General features: G+C 48.0%; 1 protein-coding gene across 7 annotated transcripts in view; it reads left to right on the plus strand.

The window, feature by feature from the left end:
• SEC63 (SEC63 protein translocation regulator) overlaps window positions 1-22,540 on the plus strand; it is a 166,882-nt gene that overhangs the window by 129,248 nt on the left and 15,094 nt on the right. For all 7 annotated transcript variants that reach the window (XM_078774089.1, XM_068101665.2, XM_078774086.1 and 4 more), the window contains 7 exons: window positions 355-463; window positions 5,186-5,280; window positions 5,822-5,957; window positions 6,164-6,256; window positions 6,495-6,643; window positions 18,330-18,477; window positions 18,688-18,776. In XM_078774089.1, coding sequence (XP_078630215.1) covers window positions 355-463; window positions 5,186-5,280; window positions 5,822-5,957; window positions 6,164-6,256; window positions 6,495-6,643; window positions 18,330-18,477; window positions 18,688-18,776 — 819 coding nt within the window. The remainder of the gene's footprint in view (window positions 1-354; window positions 464-5,185; window positions 5,281-5,821; window positions 5,958-6,163; window positions 6,257-6,494; window positions 6,644-18,329; window positions 18,478-18,687; window positions 18,777-22,540) is intronic.

Genomic DNA, 22,540 nt, shown 5'->3' on the forward strand with positions numbered 1-22,540 from the left:
TGGCTCGGGGAAAATCTCCGTGGTTGTGTCATTGAAATTGTATGGTATCATTACCATTGAAATATATCCTTGAACATCAGTTGTCTCTTGGGTGAAATTCATATGGATTGCGTGGCGAAAGCGCATATATAATACAGCTTTCTGGCGAAGTTCCTCTCACGGTCCGGGGGTCACCGAGACCAGGTATTCACCGAGGGGACCACGTAACACTTGAGCTTTAAACCAGATTATCATCATCTTTCACTTGTCTCGTTATTCCTACGACCAACCTACGTTCTGCTCTTTGTCCTTCCCTTTGCTCTGCCAAGCAAGAATGAATTGTTTGTGGTGAACTCTTTCTATGTGTCTCCCAAGGGTACGTGGTGGTACAGGTCAATGCGGTACACTGGGGATCAAATACTGCTCTCCACCACGCAGCTCTTTGTTTTCCACCTCAACCGTCATCGTATGCTCTCACCTAAGAGTACGTTTGCCTCACGTTTCTCACAGCACGTTTTGCGTGCTGTTTTATTTTTGACCCATTTTAATAAAAACAACTTTGCTTATTTGTATCTTGTATGTAATTTTCCATTGTGTTCAGGTTGTATTTGCAATGTTGGAAATGGTTTGTGGACTCTACTTTCTGACTTTGATTGGCTTCTTATTGTCTAGATTGAAATATACATTTACTTTTTTTTAAACTAGGACAAGGGACATGATTTTTTTTTTTTTAAACATTGCCAACATATTTTAACTACTACCAGATTTTACCAGATGAATGGCGAGGTTTTCTGGGACAACAACAACAACAACAACATGCATTTTAAGGCCATTTTCCCTGCTAGAGCGGGGGTTAGCCTTGCGGTCCCCATGACGATCTTCTCCATTTTGCCCTATTTTCTGCATCTCTCCTTGTTAACCCCCTTGCCCGCATTTCTTCTTCCACCATCTTTAGCCAAGTCTTTCTCGGTCTTCCCCGTCCTCTACTTCCTTCTACATTCATTTCCATCACTCTTCTCAACCAGTCACTTTCATCCTTCCTCAACACATGACCAAACCATCTCAACCTGTTCCTCTTCACAGCATCAATCACAGGCTCTATTCCCATCATCTTTCGCAATTCATCATTTGTTTTCCCCTCTCTCAACGATACTCCACAAAAAATGCCATTGCCACCCATCCTCTCCCCCTGAAAGTCACATCATATTGCCATCCATCTCACCACCTGAAAATCACATCACATTGCCACCCATCATGTTCCCATGAAAGTCACATCATATTCCCACCCATCCTCTCCCCCTGAAAGTCACATCATATTGCCACCTGAGAATGGTAAGCCAACATCCTGAATGGTAGGCACTGGACTGAGTGTTCAGAGGCTGAGATTAAGGAAATGGATGAGGCTGCCTTTGTATATATAGAAATTGATTTTACCTACCCTTGTGAGCAGTTTGTGTGTCCTTGTGGTTTGACTTTGAATGTTTTAGGGGAGATGGAAAGGCACTTTGCCCTCGACCATAGGAATAAGAAGCTTTCATGTCGTTGTACGGTATGCGGTTTTAATGCGAGACGGCAGCCCCGTGATTTGCTGTTGCATATCCCTGAGTGCCCGGGCAAGGTCGTCGACCGTTGTGACCCCAGCGCGGCTCCTCCGTCTGTGTCAATATCATCCCCTGTTGTTGTGCCGCCTCCTGAGCTACCTGTCCAACCCATCTGTCCCGAAAGCATCCTCATTGTCTACCCTACCGACACCTATGTTTGCATCTGTGCCGCGGGATTCAGCGACCTCACGGAAATGCGTCGTCACATCATTAGGGCGCACCCGCGTAGCCCCCTGCTTTGTCGCTGTTCATCCTGTACATTTGCTTCCCATTCCCTTCATGCGCTGTTGTGCCACATCCCCAAATGTAACAAAGGCGTCCCCTCAGCCAGCGCGTCAGCATCGACATCATCGCTCCCATTCCCGTGTTCCTTGTGCCCCGCTGGCTTCACGACGGCTCGGATACAAATAAGCTCACAGCATGACAGGCAGAAGCACCCTGACAAAAGGAATAGGGACAGGATAGCGGGCGCATGTGCCAGGACTGGACGGCCCAGAGTACATGAAGGTAATACTGTTGGAAGGGGAATGGGTCAGGGTGTGGCTTGGGCATCTGAAGAGATTGCCACACTGATTCGGTGGACAAGGGCATATGTGGACCGGCCTGACATTAATAAATTGCTGGCTAGTAAGCTTCCAGGGAAGATGCCAAAGCAAATTAGAGATAAGCGATCTGACCTGAAGAGAAAGGAAGCGAGAGTGACTCTGCGACAGCAAAAACGGGTGCTCGTGGCACATTGGTTCTTTTATATGGAGGAAGCATGTCGAGCGCAAGTTGCCAGGCAACAATTGCTTGTACCCCGGATCCAGTGTGTGGGCCCGTTAACTTTACGAAAGGTGTTACTTTCCTCTCCCCCTGAAAGTCACATCACATTGCCACCCATGCTCTTCCCCTGAAAGTCACATCACATTGCCACCCATCCTCTCCCCCTGAAAGTCACATCACATTGCCACCCATCCTCTCCCCCTGAAAGTCACATCACATTGCCACCCATCCTCTCCCCCTGAACGTCACATCACATTGCCACCCATCCTCTCCCCCTGAAAGTCACACCACATTGCCACCCATCCTTCCCCCCTGAAAGTCACACCACATTGCCATCCATCCTCTCCCCCTGAAAGTCGCATCACATTGCACCCATCCTCTCCCCCTGAATGTCACATCACATTGCCACCCATCCTCTCCCCCTGAACGTCACATCACATTGCCACCCATCCTCTCCCCCTGAAAGTCACACCACATTGCCACCCATCCTTTCCCCCTGAAAGTCACACCACATTGCCATCCATCCTCTCCCCCTGAAAGTCGCATCACATTGCACCCATCCTCTCCCCCTGAATGTCACATCACATTGCCACCCATCCTCTCCCCCTGAAAGTCACACCACATTGCCACCCATCCTCTCCCCCTGAAAGTCGCATCACATTGCACCCATCCTCTCCCCCTGAATGTCACATCACATTGCCACCCATCCTCTCCCCCTGAAAGTCACACCACATTGCCACCCATCCTTTCCCCCTGAAAGTCACACCACATTGCCACCCATGCTCTTCCCCTGAAAGTCACATCACATTGTCACCCATCCTCTCCCCCTGAAAGTCACATCACATTGCCACCCATCCTCTCCCCCTGAAAGTCACATCACATTGCCACCCATCCTCTCCCCCTGAACGTCACATCACATTGCCACCCATCCTCTCCCCCTGAAAGTCACACCACATTGCCACCCATCCTCTCCCCCTGAAAGTCACACCACATTGCCACCCATCCTCTCCCCCTGAAAGTCGCATCACATTGCACCCATCCTCTCCCCCTGAATGTCACATCACATTGCCACCCATCCTCTCCCCCTGAACGTCACATCACATTGCCACCCATCCTCTCCCCCTGAAAGTCACACCACATTGCCACCCATCCTTTCCCCCTGAAAGTCACACCACATTGCCACCCATCCTTTCCCCCTGAAAGTCACACCACATTGCCATCCATCCTCTCCCCCTGAAAGTCGCATCACATTGCACCCATCCTCTCCCCCTGAATGTCACATCACATTGCCACCCATCCTCTCCCCCTGAAAGTCACACCACATTGCCACCCATCCTCTCCCCCTGAAAGTCGCATCACATTGCACCCATCCTCTCCCCCTGAATGTCACATCACATTGCCACCCATCCTCTCCCCCTGAAAGTCGCATCACATTGCCATCCATCCTCTCCCCCTGAAAAATCTATTTGTATGGTTCGACTTCCAGTTCCGTTTTGGCCATCATCATGCATAATTAATGACCTTCAATGGAGAGTTTTACTTCATTTGTCCACAATGTCTACATTATTTTAAAGTTAAAAAACATAAACATTTTTCTGTTTGTTATATTGAGTTGGACAAGATTTCATTAGAATTAGAAGACATCATTAGAAGACATCGTTATATTGAGAACAAGTGGAAGGAATGTATGGAGACAAAAGGTCTGAAGGTGATTATCGGAAAGACGAAGGTGATGGCAAGTGGTAAAGCATGTGGTGAGGTGGAAAGAACTGGGAAGAGGCCGTGTGCTGTGTGCAGGAAGGGTGTCGGAGTGAACTCCATTCAATGTACAATGTGCGCTGAGTGGGTTCATCAAAAATGTAGTGGTTTGAGAGGGTCATTAACCAGTGTGGCAGCTACATTCAAATGTAAGGTGTGCACAGAGGGAGCTGCAGATGGAGGAAATGTTGAGTTGGATCTTGGAGACGGCGTGAAGCTGGAAGGTGTGAAAACATTTTGCTACCTCGGAGACATGCTGAATGGAGAAGGTGGATCAGACTCGGCAACGGTTGCTAGAGTGAGATGTGCATGGAAGAAGTTTCGGGAACTGAGTGGCGTGCTGACGAGGAGGGGAGTGTCGTTGAAGCTGAAGGGAAAGGTGTATGCTGCATGTGTGAGAAGTGTTATGATTTATAGGAGCGAGACATGGGTAATGAACGTAGAGCAGCAACGAAGGCTGGAAAGGGTGGAAATGTGAATGGTTCGGTGGATGTGTGGAGTATCGTCGAGAGAGAGAGGAAGACAAATGATGAATTGCGAAAGATGATGGGAATAGAGCCTGTGATTGATGCTGTGAAGAGGAACAGGTTGAGATGGTTTGGTCATGTGTTGAGGAAGGATGAAAGTGACTGGTTGAGAAGAGTGATGGAAATGAATGTAGAAGGAAGTAGAGGACGGGAAAGACCGAGAAAGACTTGGCTAAAGATGGTGGAAGAAGAAATGCGGGCAAGGGGGTTAACGAGGGGAGATGCAGAAAATAGGGCAAAATAGAGAAGATTGTCATGGGGCCTGCAAGGCTAACCCCCGCTCTGGCAGGGAAAATGGCCTTAAAATGCCTGTTATTGTGTTTGTTGTATATTTAGTTCAAATTTGTGTGTTAAAACGAGATTGTGCATCAAAAGTGCTCATCTTACAACAAGTGCTCCTTCTACCAGGCCTCTGCTATGATAGACTATAAAAGAAGTCTGTACATCCATTATGGGTTTGATGGGAGTCGGACAGCGGTTGGACTAGTTGACAAAGATTGATTACGGAGAGATTGAGACCACAATGGAGATTACGTGCTGGCTGTTTTGCTGCAGGAGTTCTGTGTCTCCTTGCTGCTGCATCCGAGTTTTGTCCGTATTACAACAAAGCTGCTCCAACACGGCCTCAGGATGACACGGAGATTCCACAGGTTTGTCAAACCTTAACGACCACCTTGCACTTGAAGCGATACACGAACACACCTGCATGGTGCCGTACACAGCAAAGCCAATGGTGACTGGCTCTTCTCTAGGCTCGCTCCCTCCAAGCTCTGTTCTGCCACTTGTATACACAGCTCATGAAAATTTCAAAAGGCATCCCCACCCATCCCCCTCTTGGAAACGACTCGTGAATACAAAATGGTTCTTTAGCTAGAAGAAGCCAGGAAGTGCTCGATACTTCAAGATCATGTCATATCCGGAAGGAGTTTGTGAATTTTTCCACAGGCTGCAACATCTAACTAAAATATTATAACTTGTCACCTTTTACTTTGCTCACCTTTTACAATCAACATCTCACCTCAAACATGTCATATTTAATAAAAAATAATTAATTCTGTATCACATCCTAGGTATACCGGCGTTAATTACGCACTGAACTCGATACTGTTTACGGGTTGCTTGTAATGAATTTGCGACAGTCTGAAACAGCACAAGTTTCTATTAATTGTGAACTTTCCTTGTGTCCACCAGCTGATCAAGGCTTTGGGTGGTGTTGGCGAAGGGGGTCGGGACCCTCCGTTGTGCTACCCGTACAGTATCAAAGCTCGTGCACTGTTGCTTGCTCACCTCGCTCGCCTCCCTCTCAACCCAACCACACTTGAGCAAGGTACAATATACCTCCTTATACCCTCTGACCCATTTTTGGGTAGCCATAAAAAAATTCCCATCGCATTTGCTACCCACCTTACTCTAGTTTGCTCTCATGTTCATACAATCGTCTTACTTTATTTGGATCCTCATGGACTCCATCTGCCAGCTCCTGAATTGTTCAACTTTCTCATCATTACCCCTTTGTAACATTCTCTCTGATAGACCGCAGGTTTGTCGTGGCGCTGTCCCCTGCGCTACTCCAGGAGATGGTGTCTATTGCTTGGCAACTCAACCAAGCTGCCAAGTACAGAGGAGGTAAGGTTTCTTCATCCGCCCTTGACCTCGATGCCACAAAATGGTTGCCCAGGGACGCTTGGCTTCCTGGAGCCGTTTTCTGAGGAGAATTTAGTTAAATAGCTATCACTTTTGCTTTGCATCACTTTCAGTTCAATGGTTTGACCTTTGCATGCTCTTTTCCTTTCTTGTTTTGATATTTCCTCCTGGTAAAGCTTCTCTGACACCCTCACATCATCTGTGATACCTGCCCTTCCAGCATCGTCGGACACCGTGCCCCTGCAGACGATCGAATCAATTATGAGGGTATCTCAGATGATCGTCCAGTCCCAGTGGGATAACAGTTCACCTCTTCTCCAGCTGCCTTTCCTCTCGCAAGACTTTGCTCGTCACCTTTCAGTTCGCAAGGTCCGTTTTAATTGCAAACGCATTTTAAAATTTGCCTTTGATAAAAAGGAGTTTGTTTATATATATATATATTGTTGCGGTTTTGAGAACCCACACAGGTAACATCATTAAAGGTTCAAGGTTGCAGCCCATAGTTAGGCCACATGCAACATGTAGGTCACCTTAGAACGTTAGTTATTTCTTAGTATATGTGAGATAAGGCCATTTCCAATAGTTGCATCTGCGTTGTGGAAAACAAATAAGAGTAGGCCCCGTTCATTTTGCAGCCTCCCTCCAATCGACTCCATTGCACACCATCCTGTCTGCACCCCATTGCCCCTCGCTTTGGGCCGGCAGCGTTAGCTGCCAGTTGCTCACTCAAACCAGCCAAATGCCACGAGGTAAGGCCCGAAAAGGGGGCGGAACGCCAGGGTGGGGGTGTGGCCATGTCAGGCAGCCATCAAGGGCGGAGCCGGTAAGACCTCAACAACCAATCAGGGCTGAGGCCACATCGCCTGCCAGGGTGTGGCTAGAGATTCGAGAGGGTTCGCGAAGCGGCGCTATATAACCGCGAGCGCAAAGCCCTCTGAAGGACTGACGCAGCGGCACGCATTACGAGAGGACTTACGCAGCAGCGCTCATTACAGAAGGACTTAAGTGCATCAGAGGACTTTTGTGGAAGGCGCCAGTATTGAAGGACTCGTGTGAAAGGATTGTCACGCTTGGCATTCGTGCAGAAGAATTGGGAAAGCGCTTTGGTGACATCATTGGGGGAGTGGTGCACTGGCGCATTGTACATAGCGATACCGGGAGCGCGTATAAAGGCGCCGGTACAACTATTACATACGCAATATAATCGCCAGCCTACCTTCCCCCCAGTATAACTGTCCGATCCGCGCCACCGACACGCGGCGATCTCGCCTGCCGTCTGCCGTCTACCATCACCAGCTGCTTCGTGGTACGAGTCGGGGACCGGATCGAGCTGTGGACGCCTTCGGTGGACCCTCAACCCGACCATGTACAACCCCGTGTGAGTGAGTCTGAGAGTGAGTGAGTGCGAACGGGCCCGTGTCCAGGGGATAAGTATAAGACAGTATAAGGCTGCCCTGTGTATCTGCTTCTTCCTCTTCCCTGTACATTGCTTTTCTTCCTCTTCTTTGTACAAAGTGTGTACTTCTCGTCCTGCCCATACAATTGTAAATAAATTCCTTGTTCTTCCTGTTTTCCTCTTAATTTGACCGTCTTAGTGATTTCTCCATTGGGTAAGCATGGCACGATTGACAACCGCTCGAATCGGGTTTAGTACCTGTTCACGGCCCGAATCGCGGCTCGCTAATCGCTCGGCGTGTCCACTAACGCCGTGGTTCGGGTGGGGTTATTTCCTTGTTTCACGGCCGGTGTTAGTACTTAGGTAATAAGACTAATTCGGCTTACAACCCTATTTAACACCGACCGGAAGGAACGTGATAGCCCCGGATCGCGTCGGCTAGTAAAAAGGACAAGGGGATTAATCCCCCCTTGATAAGGGGGAGGCCGACGTTCTGAGATCCGCAACAATTGGTGTCAGGAGTGGGATTTGACCCGAAGTGCGCTTAACGCACTCAAAATTACGAGCGGCCGAAATTGTAGTAACACCTAAATTAAATCGTGCCATGGATAACCAAGGCGGTCGAATGCCGGTGGGGGTAGATGAGGAGGAGTTAGAATCGACCCAGGACCCCCGGGAAGAATTGGGACAATTAGGAGAAATGGAAGAGGACATTGATGAGGGTGCAGCAGTAGGTAGGGGTGGCAGGCGAACAAAATGGCGGCGCCTCGCACATGGTGGCGAGGGCCGCGCCCGCTGCGCAAGTAGGGGTTGTGGACCTGCAAGTCCTTATGGCACAATTCAGCGCTTGTATGATAGTTAGAGCATAGGATGAATGCTCGAAGTGAGCGAATGATGGAAAAGAACAGTGAGCGATTGGAAAATAGAATGGGAGAACAATTGGATCAGATGAGGGATGAAGCAAGGGGTACCAGGGACGATATGAAAGCTCAGGGAGAGCAATTGGGAAGTCAAATTGGGGGATTAGAAAGCAAATTGGGGGGATTAGAAAGCAAATTGGTGGGATTAGAAAGCAAATTGGGGGGCCAATTGAAGGACGTGGGTGGCCAAATGGGAGAAATGAACGAGGGGTTAACGGGGTTGGAAAACAGGATGGGCACCAAAGAGAATCGAATGAAAGGGATGAAAGACGGGTTTAAAGGGTGTGGTAGTCCTTGTGTTTTATACTTCTCCCACCCCCCCCCCCTTCCCACGCCTCCTCCCCCCCCCCCTTCCCACACCTCCTCCCCCCAAGCCCTCTCCCTCCCACACATCTCCCTGCTCTTAAATGTTGTGTGCTCTCAAGTGTTTGTGTGCTTCCCCTTCTCTTGTCTTCCGCTCCCTCTTTTTATATATTTTGTTTGTCTGGTTGATTTGTTTGTGAAGTAAATGTCAGCTCTTTCACGAGCCTCGATTCAGTATACAAAAAGAAAATAGAATAGGTGGCCAAATAAAAAAAAATGGGGAAGGACATAGACCGCAGGTCGAGCGGGAAAGGCACACTGGTATGCGACGGGGTAGCGCGACTTGAGGAACGCGGGGAAAGCGAGGTTGAGCCAAGCACAGCCGGGTGGACCGGGGTAGAAATCGCGATACGGGGTGTGGAAAAGCCGACGACCGCCGAAGTAGAAGAGAAAATTTTATTAGCGCTGGCGGTCGTCGAGGAAAAAGAAAATGAAATAATTATAGTTTAAATTGGGGTTCAGGAGACGGCAGGTATAGAGGAATTATCGAAGAAAGAAATGGAATGCATTCAAAGTCTGCATTCGCATTGTGATGTCGTGCCGCCTAACCCCAATGGAAGTTTGCAGTTGGTGCAGGAGAGGAGGATCACGAAGGTAAGTAGGGCTGTGTATGGCGCGAAAGTGTTTGGCGCGAAAGGATTTTTCGCGCGCTTGGGATCCCGACGTCACCCGGGTGCTTGTGGAAGGTCCGTGGTGCGCTGTGTGAAGGCGAATGGCGCGCGTGTGCGACCGGCGCCGGAGTGTGAGTGTGTTACAGAGTGCGAAGAAGAATGTATAACGGAGTGTATGTGGGAAGAGTGTGAAACGGAGTGTGATAGAGTGTGCGATGGTTGTGGAGAGTGTGCGAGGATGCACACCACAGTGTGTCACAGAGAGTGTGCGAGGATGCACACCAGAGATGGATGGAGAGAGTGTGTGGGGATGCACACCGGAGCGGGTGATTGGGTGTACAATAGAGTGCACACCCGTGATGGTTACGTAGTACGTAACGGGGGAGAGTGCACGAGAGGAGTGCGGGGAAGAAAGTTGTGTTACGGAGCGTGTAACAGAGAAGTGTGTAACAGAGTGTGCGAATGGTAGGAGTGCGCAAGGATGTGCGCGAGGATGTGTGTTAATGAAGTGTGCGAACGGCATGAGTGCGCCTGGGTGGTGTGCAAGAGAAAGTGCAATAACGGAGTGTATGGAGACACCTGGATGTGTGAGTATGGAAAGGGTCGCATGGTGTGAGAATGCGATTCGAGCATCGACGCAGACCGGGGCAGCGTTTCGGCCGACGTACAGCCGACACGAGCTCTCGGGGCGTGGTGTTCTTTGTGTGCTGCGGGAGCCGGCGTGGATCGTTGCCGCGGCAGCGTGCACGATTCGGGCCGGGCTCCGCCCTGTGTGGTCGGTGCCGCATCGTAAAGGCGAACGGCACGATTCCGGGGGAGGTAGGCCAGGTCGGACCTTCGCCCCCTGGTGGGTGCGGTGCTCCGACCGGGGGAGGTTGGGTCATCGTGGCGGAGACCGGAAGGCTCTGCACCGAGATGGCGCCTGGAACCTCGGTCCAAGTATGCCTCCTCCCCAGAATCGAAAATTCCGGACGGACCCAACCAACAGGAGACAGGCCACCAGTATGCATTGCTCGGCTTTTCGAAGCCGAGCTATGAAAATGTATTTCCACCCCGAGAGGCTCGTAGTTAGTGGACAAATGGCATTGGTGATGGCGAATGGTAGCATTACCATTCACTTCACTTTTGGGGCAAAGGAGCTATAGATGATGGGGTTTGGCAGTGAGAACTAGCCAGGGCGGGCTAGGATAATTGTTAGGGACTTAGAAGTGACTTTAGGAGACCGAGATTTAAGTAGTGACTTTTGTACCGGTAGAGGGGACGTTGTCAGATTAGATGGTTGATGATGACGAGGGATGTGCTTAGTGTAAAGGGAAGACGGAGAAAGCACCAGTATTAGAGGGAAGTAGCTCGGTAGATGATGCTGTGTGTATGTAGTAGTGTGAAGGAATTGGGTGTGAGTAGGAGGATGCGCTTTAGTCGCAAATGAGGAATTGAGAATGGGAGTCTTTGTGGTGAGAGTGAGCAAATGAGGCATTGCTCGAGAATGGTGTGTGTGTGTGTGTGTGTGTGTGTGTGTGTGTGTGTGTGTGTGTGTGTGTGTGTGTGTGTGTGTGTGTGTGTGTGTGTGTGTGTGTGTGTGTGTGTGTGTGTGTGTGTGTGTGTGTGTGTGTGTGTGTGTGTGTGTGTGTGTGTGTGTGTGTGTGTCAGTCACAGAGAAAGACAAAGAAAAAGAAGTATTGTGGACAAGTGTAAGTGTATTGAGTGATTGGCTTGCATGGGGTGCAAGTGAGAATACTGAGTGGTGTGAAATAAATGGTGTGGAGTAAATGGTGTGTGGGATGAATGGTGTGGAGTGCATGGTGCGAAGGAGTGGATGGGGGAAGATGGACCCCTTCACAAATACCCGGGGAGGGTAGGTTAAAGTTAGGTAGAGGGAGTAGGTAAATTGTTGGATATTGACATCTGTGGTGCGAGTAGTAGCAAGTTGTTGCTTTGAGGGGTGCATGAGTAAGTGGAATGGCTGGGCGTGTGAGCCTGTTAGTGAGTATGGTTAAATGGGCACTCCGCCACTGGTAGTCTGTCGGCCAGGTGAGGCCACAGGTAGGCTCTGGGAGCCAGTTAGGGTTAGTGTAGAGGTCAGTGGGGCCCGAGGATCCGAGGAGAGGACCCGGGTAGCCCAATGCCAGAGAGGGCATCACGGGGTGAGAGAGCCAGGAGGGCCTTCCCCAGGTTAGGGTAGTTGAGGAGCTAGGCAAGCTCGGGTGGTGACTCCAGTGGCGGAGGTGCGCAGGTAGGTAGACCTGCTGGTAGATCCACACGACACAGCCCCAAAATTGTGCGAGGGCACAGTATTGAAAAATGGGGGGAGTGAGACCCCAAATTTGGAAGAGCACCACAGGATGGTCAATGGGAATTGGTTTTTAGAACCACATCGTGCAAAGTGGCCAATTGTGTTGGCAGGGCAAGACCCCGGGTAGTGTAACTGAGTTAATGTCAATTAGAAGGATAGTTGGGATGAAATCTCTTCGCACCATCCACATCCACTCACCAAGGTGACAGGACTCCACACCAGGTTTTGCGAACGATTTGGATGGAAAGACGCATCATGACGTGGGTGAGACATTGTGTTTATTCCATCCCTTCCTTCTTGGGAGGGATTGGGGACGAATTTGGTTGAGGGGAAGATATGGGAGACGAGACGGTAGAGACGAATTTGTAAATTGTGTAAATATGGGGAGGGGCAAGGGTAGAGTAGGTTGACATGGGGGGGGGGGGGTCACGTACGGCTAGGGACGAGCTTTCTCCGCTCGCTCTCCCGCGCCCCTCATGTCGCAATACCTTGTTTTGACGTGTACCCTTGCGCCCTTTCCCCCGCTACCCTCTGCTTGTCTTTCCTCCCCACCCATGGACCCATGGTCTTTTGTTGAGGGGAGTGTGCAGGTGTCCTGAGCGGTGCGGCCACACCTTTGCGCTGCACCCTGCTGCCTGCCGCCTGCACCAGTACACCATATGGACCACACGTTCTGTGTCCTGGCACCTTTGTTGGGGCAGACCATTGCTGCCAGCAGCATCGTACTTGCGGACCACTGTTCTTAAGTGGCGCACATGCCATGCAGTCGGACCACCTAAGCTGGCCCTGCTGGCCAAAATAAAAAGTGGACACGGTTTGTGCACTTTTTATTAAATTCCTCCGGTGTGCCAGGAAAAGAAAATCTCAGGTTTAGACGATGGCACACCGAAGAACATGAAGCAAGAGGACGTCACAGCCCAGCAGCCAACCAAGCACAAGACATCATTTATTAATTTTGAAATGTGATGATTGTGCATTTTGTTTTGGTGATGGTGCTTTTTGTGCATTTTTTTTATTTGTGTGCATATGGGTGTGTGGTATATTGGTGCAGTGCAGTGCATTCGGTGTTTCCTCTTTTCAAAAATCCTTCTCTCTTCCCACAAAAGACAGGTCCTGGGTTGTAGTATTGTAAATAGTAGAAGTCTTGTAAATAGCATGCTCCCCATCGGCTTTATGTGTAGTTTGAGAATAATTCCGTAATTTGGTTAATTGTGGGCGTGAGTCAGTTAGATAGTACACAATGCAGCAGGTGGGACATATCTAGTGTTTAAAACTGTCGCACACAGGGTGTCAGAGTAAATGTAGAGGGAAAACCACACCTGAGTGTCACACTAACTTAAAAGGTAGTCCTGACCCTTGCTTGAAGCCGGCCGTCCTCACTGGTATGTGGTTCGGCTCAGGGATGAAGCTGGCGAAATGAGGGGTGCAGTGTTGCGGTTTTGAGAACCCAAACAGGTAACATCATTAAAGGTTAAAGGTTGCACCCCATAGTTAGGCCACATGCAACACGTAGGTCACCTTAGAACGTTAGTTATTTCTTAGTATATGTGAGATAAGGCCATTTCCAATAGTTGCCATCTGCGTTGTGTAAAACAAATAAGAGTAGGCCCCGTTCATTTTGCAGCCTCCCTCCAATCGACTCCATTGCACACCATCCTGTCTGCACCCCATTGCCCCTCGCGTTGGGCCGGCAGCGTTAGCTGCCAGTTGCTCGCTCAAACCAGGCAAATGCCACGAGGTAAGGCCCGAAAAGGGGGCGGAACGCCAGGGTGGGGGTGTGGCCACATCAGGCAGCCATCAAGGGCGGAGCCGGTAAGACCTCAACAACCAATCAGGGCTGAGGCGACATCGCCTGACAGGGTGTGGCTAGAGATTCGAGAGGGTTCGCGAAGCGGCACTATATAACCGCGAGCGCAAAGCCCTCTAAAGGACTGACGCGGCGGCACGCATTACGAGAGGACTTACGCAGCAGCGCTCATTACAGAAGGACTTAAGCACATCAGAGGACTTTTGTGGAAGGCGCCAGTATTGAAGGACTCGTGTGAAAGGATTGTCATGCTTGGCATTCGTGTAGAAGAATTGGGAAAGGCGCTTTGGTGACATCATTGGGGAAGTGGCGCATTGTACATAGCGATACCGGGAGCGCGTATAAAGGCGCCGGTACAACTATTACGTATGCAGTATATTCACCAGCATACCTTCCCCCCAGCATAACTGTCCGATCCGCGCCACCGACACACGGCAATCTCGCCTGCCGCCTGCCGTCTACCATCACCAGCTGCTTCGTGGTACGAGTCGGGGACCGGAGCGAGCTGTGGACGCCATCGGTGGACCCTCAACCCGACCATCGACAAACCCCGTCTAAGTCTGAGTCTGAGTGCGAGTGGGCCCGTGTCCAGGGGATAAGTATAAGACTATTGTATAAGGCTGCCCTGTGTATCTGCTTCTTCCTCTTCCCTGTACATTGCTTTTCTTCCTCGTACAAGTGTGTACTTCTCGTCCTTCCCATACAATTGTAAATAAATCCTTGTTCTTCCTGTTTTTCCTCTTAATTCGACCGTCTTAGTGATTTCTCCATTGGGTAAGCGTGGCACGATTAAGAACCGCTCCAATCGGGTTCGTTCCCGTTAACGGCCCGAATTGCGGCTCGCTTTCGCTCGGCGTGTCCACTAACGCCGTGGTTCGGGTGGGGTTATTTCCTTGCTTCACGGCCGGTGTTGGTACTTAGGTAATAAGACTAATTCGGCTTACAACCCTATTTAACACGGACTGGAAGGAACGTGATAGCCCCGGGATCGCGTCGGCTCGTAACAAGACAAGGGGATTAATCCCCCCTTGATAAGTGGGAGGCCAACGTTAGAGATCCGCAACAATATATATATATATATATATATATATATATATATATACAGTCATCCCTCGCTATATCGCGGTTCACTTTTCGCGGATTCGGTACATCGCGGTTTTTTCTCGCTAGTATATGTAAAATTATATCGCGGATTTTTCGCTATATCGCGGGATTTTGCGGTATAAATGTATTTTTATATACTATTATTTTAAATATTTTTGTGGTAAAATAAGCATTTTCTAGCCTAAAAAATTAAAAAACGTAAAGAAATAAGAAAAATACAGTATTTAAAACATATTACAAGAAATAAAATACTGTACATAGTGTACAGTAGAAGGGTAGACAAAGAGTCGTGCGTATGGAAAACGCCAGTACATTCATCATCGTCATCACCTTCATCGTCATCAGTACTGCACAGCTAATTCATCATCATCTTCATCACGCAAGTTGTAGTATTGAAGAGCCGGGGCTCTTGCTTGATACGGACGAAATGACGGGCAAGACACAAACTCGTCCGAGAAGATATTTATTCTCAAAACCAACTCGGGAACACTGAAAAGCCCATTTATCGGGCTGCATTATAAAGCACAACCAGAAACCGAAAGCCACGCCTCTCAAGCGTGGCGTGCTTCGGTGAATCGGTGGTCACGTGATCAACAGGTGTAGCTGATTATACCCGCAAAGCGCGGCACGCTTTAGCGGTCACGTGACCAGCCACTCTCGCGCCGGGAATCCCCGCCGGTGACGTCACCGGCTGGAGCAAGGAGATTCTGATGCTGGTCTTGCTTGGGGAACCCATGGGTAGCTACAGTATCTTCAATGGTGAGTACCCATTAGAATTTTATATGTTGTTAAAATTACGTATGTTTAAGAGTGTAAAAAGTGTTTAAGAGTATAGGAAGTGTTTATAAGAGTATGGGAAAGGTTAATAAGAGTGTGGGGAGTTCATAATGCTTTAAAATATAAAAAAAAAAAAAAAAAAAATATGGTCGCTACTTCGCGGATTTTCGTTTATCGCGGGGGGTTCTGGAACGTAACCCCCGCGATAAACGAGGGTTCACTGTATATATATATATATATATATATATATATATATATATATATATATATATATATATATATATATATATATATATATATATATATTGTTGCGAATATGGAATTTGGCCTCCATATCCGCTTGTAAATATTCCCCTATTTCCCCAATACTCCCCAACTATCCCCAATCCCCCATTCCCTAGTCCCATTGTCTGTAAACAACACTCTGTAGAACCGACCTTCCCCTTTTTCCCCCATTAAATGTCGTGCCCAGGTCCACCGCATCTCACGTAGACAACTTTCAGACATCTTGCTAGTTATTCTTAGTCTATGTCAGTTAAGGACTCCTTTCCATTAATTCTGACTCTTCGTTGCACCAGAATGTGATTATATGGCACCAGTAGAGTTTAGGACCTTCCCATACCTCCTTCCATCTTCTTCCCCAAACAACAACAACAACAACTACAGCTACAACAACAACTACAACCACGGCGCGCGGGGGGAGTGTGCGTCCTCCCACCAGCTCGGTTAGCCGCCATGACCATGCGCTCCACGGGGTTACCACGAAGGGGCTCCCTGTCAGCCCCTCGTCAAGGGCGGAGCCGGTAACCCCCCCGCATGCACCCAATGAGAAGCAACGAGCCGATTCCATCTGGGGCGGAGCTAACGAGCCGAGGGCGTGTCACTCCCCGCCGGATATACGCAGCGACTTACCGGATGTGAGGTGAGATGCGCCCCCAGCTTGAGACGACAAGACGTGACCTCCGAGCGCTGTGACCTCCCTGCATCTCTGGACCGGACCGAGTCGATCCTGTCCCTGAGCACAAGGTGCACCTTGTGCTGGCCATCGAATACCCGCTTTCCTTGCCATCAATCCCCGTGTGAGTCAGCCTTTTGTCCCGTTTATCTGTCGTCTGTTGGGGTTAATATAAGAGTGTGTCTAAGTGCCTGTCTTTCTATGATGTCCCTCTTGTAGTTGTAATCTAACCTTCCGCCTTAATATAACCTCCTCCGGAGGTCTTGAGAACCGTATCCCTGGTGTCGTGTCATTTTAATCCCAGCCGTGTGTCTTTTCCTTCATTGACCTAGCGTAGCGCGATTAGTCAACGTTCGGGTATAATCGGGTAACCTGTGCAGACGTGGTCATACCAAACCGCTCGGTAAACTAACATCCACCACCGCGTCTGTAACAATATATATATATATATATATATATATATATATATATATATACACACACACACACAGTCATCCCTCGTTTATCGTGGGGGTTACGTTCCAGAACCCCCCGCGATAGACGAAAATCCGCGAAGTAGCGACCATATTTTTATTTTATTATTTATATATATTTTAAAGCTTTATGACCCTCCCCACACTCTTATTAACCTTTCCCACACTCTTATTAACCTTTCTCACACTCTTATTAACCTTTCCCATACTCTTATAAACACCTGCTATACTCTTAAACACTTTTTACACTCTTAAAGATACGTAATTTTAACAACATATAAAATTCTAATGGGTACTCACCATTGAAGATACTACAACTTGCGTGATGAAGATGATGATGAATTAGCTGTGCAGTACTGATGACGATGAAGGTGATGACGATGATGAATGTACTGCACAGCCAGAAAGAGCATTACAGTTACCCATTACGTGGGTAACTAGCGCAAGTGGAAGCTGCCGCATCTGCGTTTTCCATACGCACGACTCTTTGTCTCTTTGTCTACTCTTCTACTCTTCTACTGTACACTATGTACAGTATTTTATTTCTTGTAATATGTTTTAATGACTGTATTTTTCTTATTTTTTTACGTTTTTTAATTTTTTAGGCTAGAAAATGCTTATTTTACCACAAAAATATTTAAAATAATAGTATATAAAAATACATTTATACCGCAAAATCCCACGATATAGCGAAAAATCCGCGATATAATTTTACATATACTAGCGAGAAAAACCCGCGATGTACCGAAGCCGCGAAAAGTGAACCCCGATATAGAGAGGGACGACTGTATATATATATATATATATTTATTTATATATATATATATATTTATTTATATATATATTTATTTATATATATTTTTATTTATATATATTTTTATTTATACATATTTTTATTTATATATATTTTTATTTATACATATTTTTATTTTTATATATATTTATTTATATATATATATATTTATATATATATATTTATATGTATTTTTTTTTTCAAAAAACTTTTGTTTCGTAGTTATTCGACAAAATATTACGGCATTTTACATAATTTCGACCAATCAAATTTGCTGCTCGCAGAGCCTGCCCATGTCCTTTTTTCTCAAGACTGCAGGCTTGTATTCTATGAACTCTCTAGTTCTTTCTGTATCCCTTTTATAACATGACAAACCATCAGATAATTGTGTACTGTTGGAAAAATGAAATCTTCCCACCATATTTTTTTCTCAACTTAATTTCTTTATTTATCTCACTGACTCCTGATTGCATCCAGTTTTGTTGCTGTTCTGCTGCCAGTATTGTTTGAGTTTGATGAGTGTTATGCAGCTGAAACTGCTTGTGCTTGTCGTGGTCATACAGGGCATGCGCGGTCTGCGGGAACTGGCGTCGATCAGCTCAGCCGATCGTCAGGCCCTCCTTACCGATCACTGCGATGTTGACAAGTTGATGACCATATCACGGGTGCTTCAGACCATGCCAAGTGTGGCACTGCATGGGGAGCTGAAAGGTGAGGGAGGAAACGACTGCTTGTGAGTGATACGTGTGCTGTGAGTAATACAGTTGATTACATAGGAACGATTATAAGAGTTTACTTGCAAGTACTGCATTCGATATTAAATACCATCAAGAGAAAAGGTTGTTTTGTTAGCCTTGTGTTGTTAGCCTTGTGTTATTCCCAGACGATGAAGTGTTGTTCTTTGTGATGCGCTGTGTACAGTTTTGGACGACGAGGACACAGATAAGGTCACTGCCGGAGCTTTGGTTACCTTGTCCGTTACTATCACTCGCTACAGCCTTATGGAAATGGTAATACTCCAATCCTGCTAATGTTGCTCTCTTCAGTATGGCATAGCATATTATTTTATTTTTTTTATTATTTTTTATTATTATTATTATTGTGGTACACATATGCTGTATTTATTTTGATTTTAAATTTCAACCCACAATTTTGCCAATGTATTTTCTGGGTAATTCTAGTAATTGTATTTCATTAATATGAACATGTGTAGATATTTGTATATGATGCAATAACTGTAGAAAACGTATTGCATCATATATTGCCTGGTAACCCCCCTTCCCTTGCCTCCTCCCCCCAAGCCTTCTCCCTCACACAGATCTCCCGATGTCACTGTACTCTACTGTTGTACTTGTGTGCTTCCCTCTCTCTCCCCATCTTGTCTCCTGCTCCCTTTATTAGATGTTGTATGTGTCTGTTTTTTTTGGTCATTAATGTTAGCTCTTACACGAGCCTCGATGTTGTATACAAAAAACCCCCCCAAAAAAACCCCACATTTGGCTCAACAACAAACCAACGAGTTGTCGTCCTTCAAAGTTTGACCTTTCATAACATTTTTGTCCACATGTGACACCCAAATGGACGTCGACGGAGTATTTTGTTGTCAAATTTAAATCCAACGGAAGGAAATCTCATTTCCTTTCACAAAGCCCGAAACAAGTGTGTGTCCACCCTCAGGAGAGCCAGGAAATAATATCTCTCCGTTCTCAAGACCGAACTCTCTTATCTGTCTCCCTCTTCCAAATCCTGGTGGTGTCTGGTCAAATCTGTTTCTGGTGTTTGTTCCCCCTCCATCCCCTCCCTTACCTCAAACGGCTACACAGCTGACTCCGCACGTGAAAAAGCTGAATGCCTCAACTCTGTGTTTGCCTCTAAATCTTGTGTCCAAAACCCATCCCTCTCTGTACCCACCGTACCCAGTCGTACTCAGCTGCTCCTGGACTCTGTGTCCTTTCCTCCTGACAAGGTGGAAAAGTTTCTGTCAACCGTCAACTCTGATTCTGCAACTGGACCTGACGGCATCAGCCCACGGGTCCTAAAATCATGTTCTTCCACTCTTTCACTCCCTCTCTCTGTTCTCTTCACCCTCTCTTTTGCTCAAGGTCATCTGCCATCTGCTTGGAAATCAGCCAACATCACCGCTTTGCACAAAAAAGGTGCAAAAACAGATCCTAGCAACTACAGACCAATCAGCCTTCTCCCAATTATCAGCAAAGTCATGGAATCCATCATTGCTTCGGATATGAAATCTTTCCTCTTCTCCAATGGCTTGATCTCTGATCATCAATTTGGTTTCAGACCAGGTCACTCTACTCTGGACATGCTGCTTCTGCTGTCTAAACAATGGATGGAGGTCCTCAATGCCAAACAGGAAATTAGAGCTGTCTCCCTTGACAATCACGTGCCTTCGATACCGTCTGGCACCCCGCTCTGCTCACCAAACTCTCCTCCTTTGGTATCAATGGAAATCTGCATGCATGGCTGGCGGACTTCCTCTCCAGTCGTAGTCAACGTGTGGCCCTGAATGGGTTTCTCTCATCTACTCTTCCTGTTCAGGCTGGAGTTCCCCAAGGCAGTGTTCTGGGCCCTGTGCTTTTACTGGTCTTCATCAATGATCTTCAAGGTGGATCAGACTCGGCAACGGTTGCTCGAGTGAGATGTGCATGGAAGAAGTTTCGGGAATTGAGTGGCGTGCTGATGATGAGGGGAGTGTCGTTGAAGCTGAAGGGAAAGGTGTATGCTGCATGTGTGAGAAGTGTTATGATTTATGGGAGCGAGACATGGGTAATGAACGTAGAGCAGCAACGAAGGTTGGAAAGGGTGGAAATGCGAATGGTTCGATGGATGTGCGGAGTATCGTTGAGAGAGAGGAGGACAAATGATGAATTGCAAAAGATGATGGGAATAGAGCCTGTGATTGATGCTGTGAAGAGGAACAGGTTGAGATGGTTTGGTCATGTGTTGAGGAAGGATGAAAGTGACTGGTTGAGAAGAGTGATGGAAATGAATGTAGAAGGAAGTAGAAGACGGGGAAGACCGAGAAAGACTTGGCTAAAGATGGTGGAAGAAGAAATGCGGGCAAGGGGGTTAACAAGGAGAGATGCAGAAAATAGGGCAAAATGGAGAAGATTGTCATGGGGACCGCAAGGCTAACCCCCGCTCTAGCAGGGAAAATGGCCTTTAAAATGCATGTTGTGTTGTTGTATCAATGATCTCTCCGACTCTCTTGAAAATCCTCTCTATCTCTTTGCTGATGACTCCACTCTCTGCCGCTCCATTCTTCATCCCTCCGATCGGCAGTCTGCAGCCTCCTCACTCTCTGCAGACCTGGACAAAATCACTGACTGGGCAAACAAGTGGACATGTCTTTCAATCCTGACAAATCTCACACTCTTACGATGTCTCTCCGAAAACACCGACTGGACAACCCTCCCATCCACTTTCTGAATAATCCTCTCCAATAAGTTCTGTCACTCAAGCTTTTGGGTCTCACTATCTGCCATGATCTTTCCTGGGAAAACCACATTTCAAATCTGGCCCCCAAAGCCAGTCGCTGACTGGGCATCCTCCGTCGTGCGAAGTCCTTCCTTGTGTTACGGGGTCAACCTCGAGGGGAGCCCCGGCAGAAAGATGTATGGTCCTTGGGTGAAAATAAGTCGATCAATAACGAGTCCACACCAAGGGTTACGAACAAACCCCAATATATTCCCAAATCCCACACAGGAATCACAATGCGTTTACAGCACTTCCATACAATCCTTATCTATAGTATAGGTGGCGCCACCTTAACCCACAACAGTGTTGGCAACACTCACGGCCCTTGCCCTCAATGTCTCTGCACACCTCCCAGGTGACGTCGAGTCGATCCAGCGATCGGGGAAGCAATGTCCGATTCCTGCACGCCTCCCAGGTGACGTCGAGTCGATCCAGCGATCGGGGAATCTAGGTCCGATTCCAATCCGGGGCTGGGAGTGAGGATACTCGACAACCTCAGCGAGGATACCCGACTTCGCAGGTTCCGCAGTAATCCGACGCTCTCCTGACGCGCGGACTTCGGTTCACAGAGGCACGGTTCCCTTGTCCTTCACATTCGGCGGCTCGGTCTCGAGCTGCAGTCTCAACTCTCAACCGTCTCCTTCCAATCTCTTTCGTGCGCCAGGCCCAAGGTGCGACCCGTACACGCCCTCGTAGGCGTCGAGGCGAACAGCGCCGGGCGCTTGGTTCCTTCCAGGACCACACGGCACCTTGACACGTAACCGGCAATCAATCACCCCGCGCAGGTAACTCCTCTCGCCAAACGGGCTTTTCCAACTCCGTTCCAAAGTAGGTAGCGATCGCCTCCGCTCGCGTCGGAGCTCTCGAAGCTTAAGATGGCCGCCCTTCCTTCTCCTCCTCTTCCTTACGATCCCGTTTCCGGTCTCGTTTTTCCCAGAAGGGCTCCTGACCTTTTAATCACAACAACCTTTCATAGAATATACATTAATAAGAAATGACCTGAATTGTAACCCCCATAAACCCGGAATTCGTAACACTTGGCACACCTGAGCTCCTCACCACATACAAGGCTTTCATCCGCAGCTCAATGGAATACTGCTCTCCCCTCTGGGCTGGTGCTCCTGCCTCACACCTAGCTCGTCTTCACGCTGTTGAAACCAAAGCGTTCAGAATCATTGGAATCTCCCGTGATGAAGCTACCTCCGAGGGCCTTTCACTTACTCACCGCAGGCAGGTTGGTGGTCTTTCTGTCTTCTACCGACTCCTCTCCGGCCTTGCT

This window comes from Myxine glutinosa, chromosome 3 (assembly GCF_964187855.1).
Source record: "Myxine glutinosa chromosome 3, kmMyxGlut1.1, whole genome shotgun sequence".
NCBI classification, from domain to species: Eukaryota; Metazoa; Chordata; class Myxini; order Myxiniformes; family Myxinidae; genus Myxine; species Myxine glutinosa.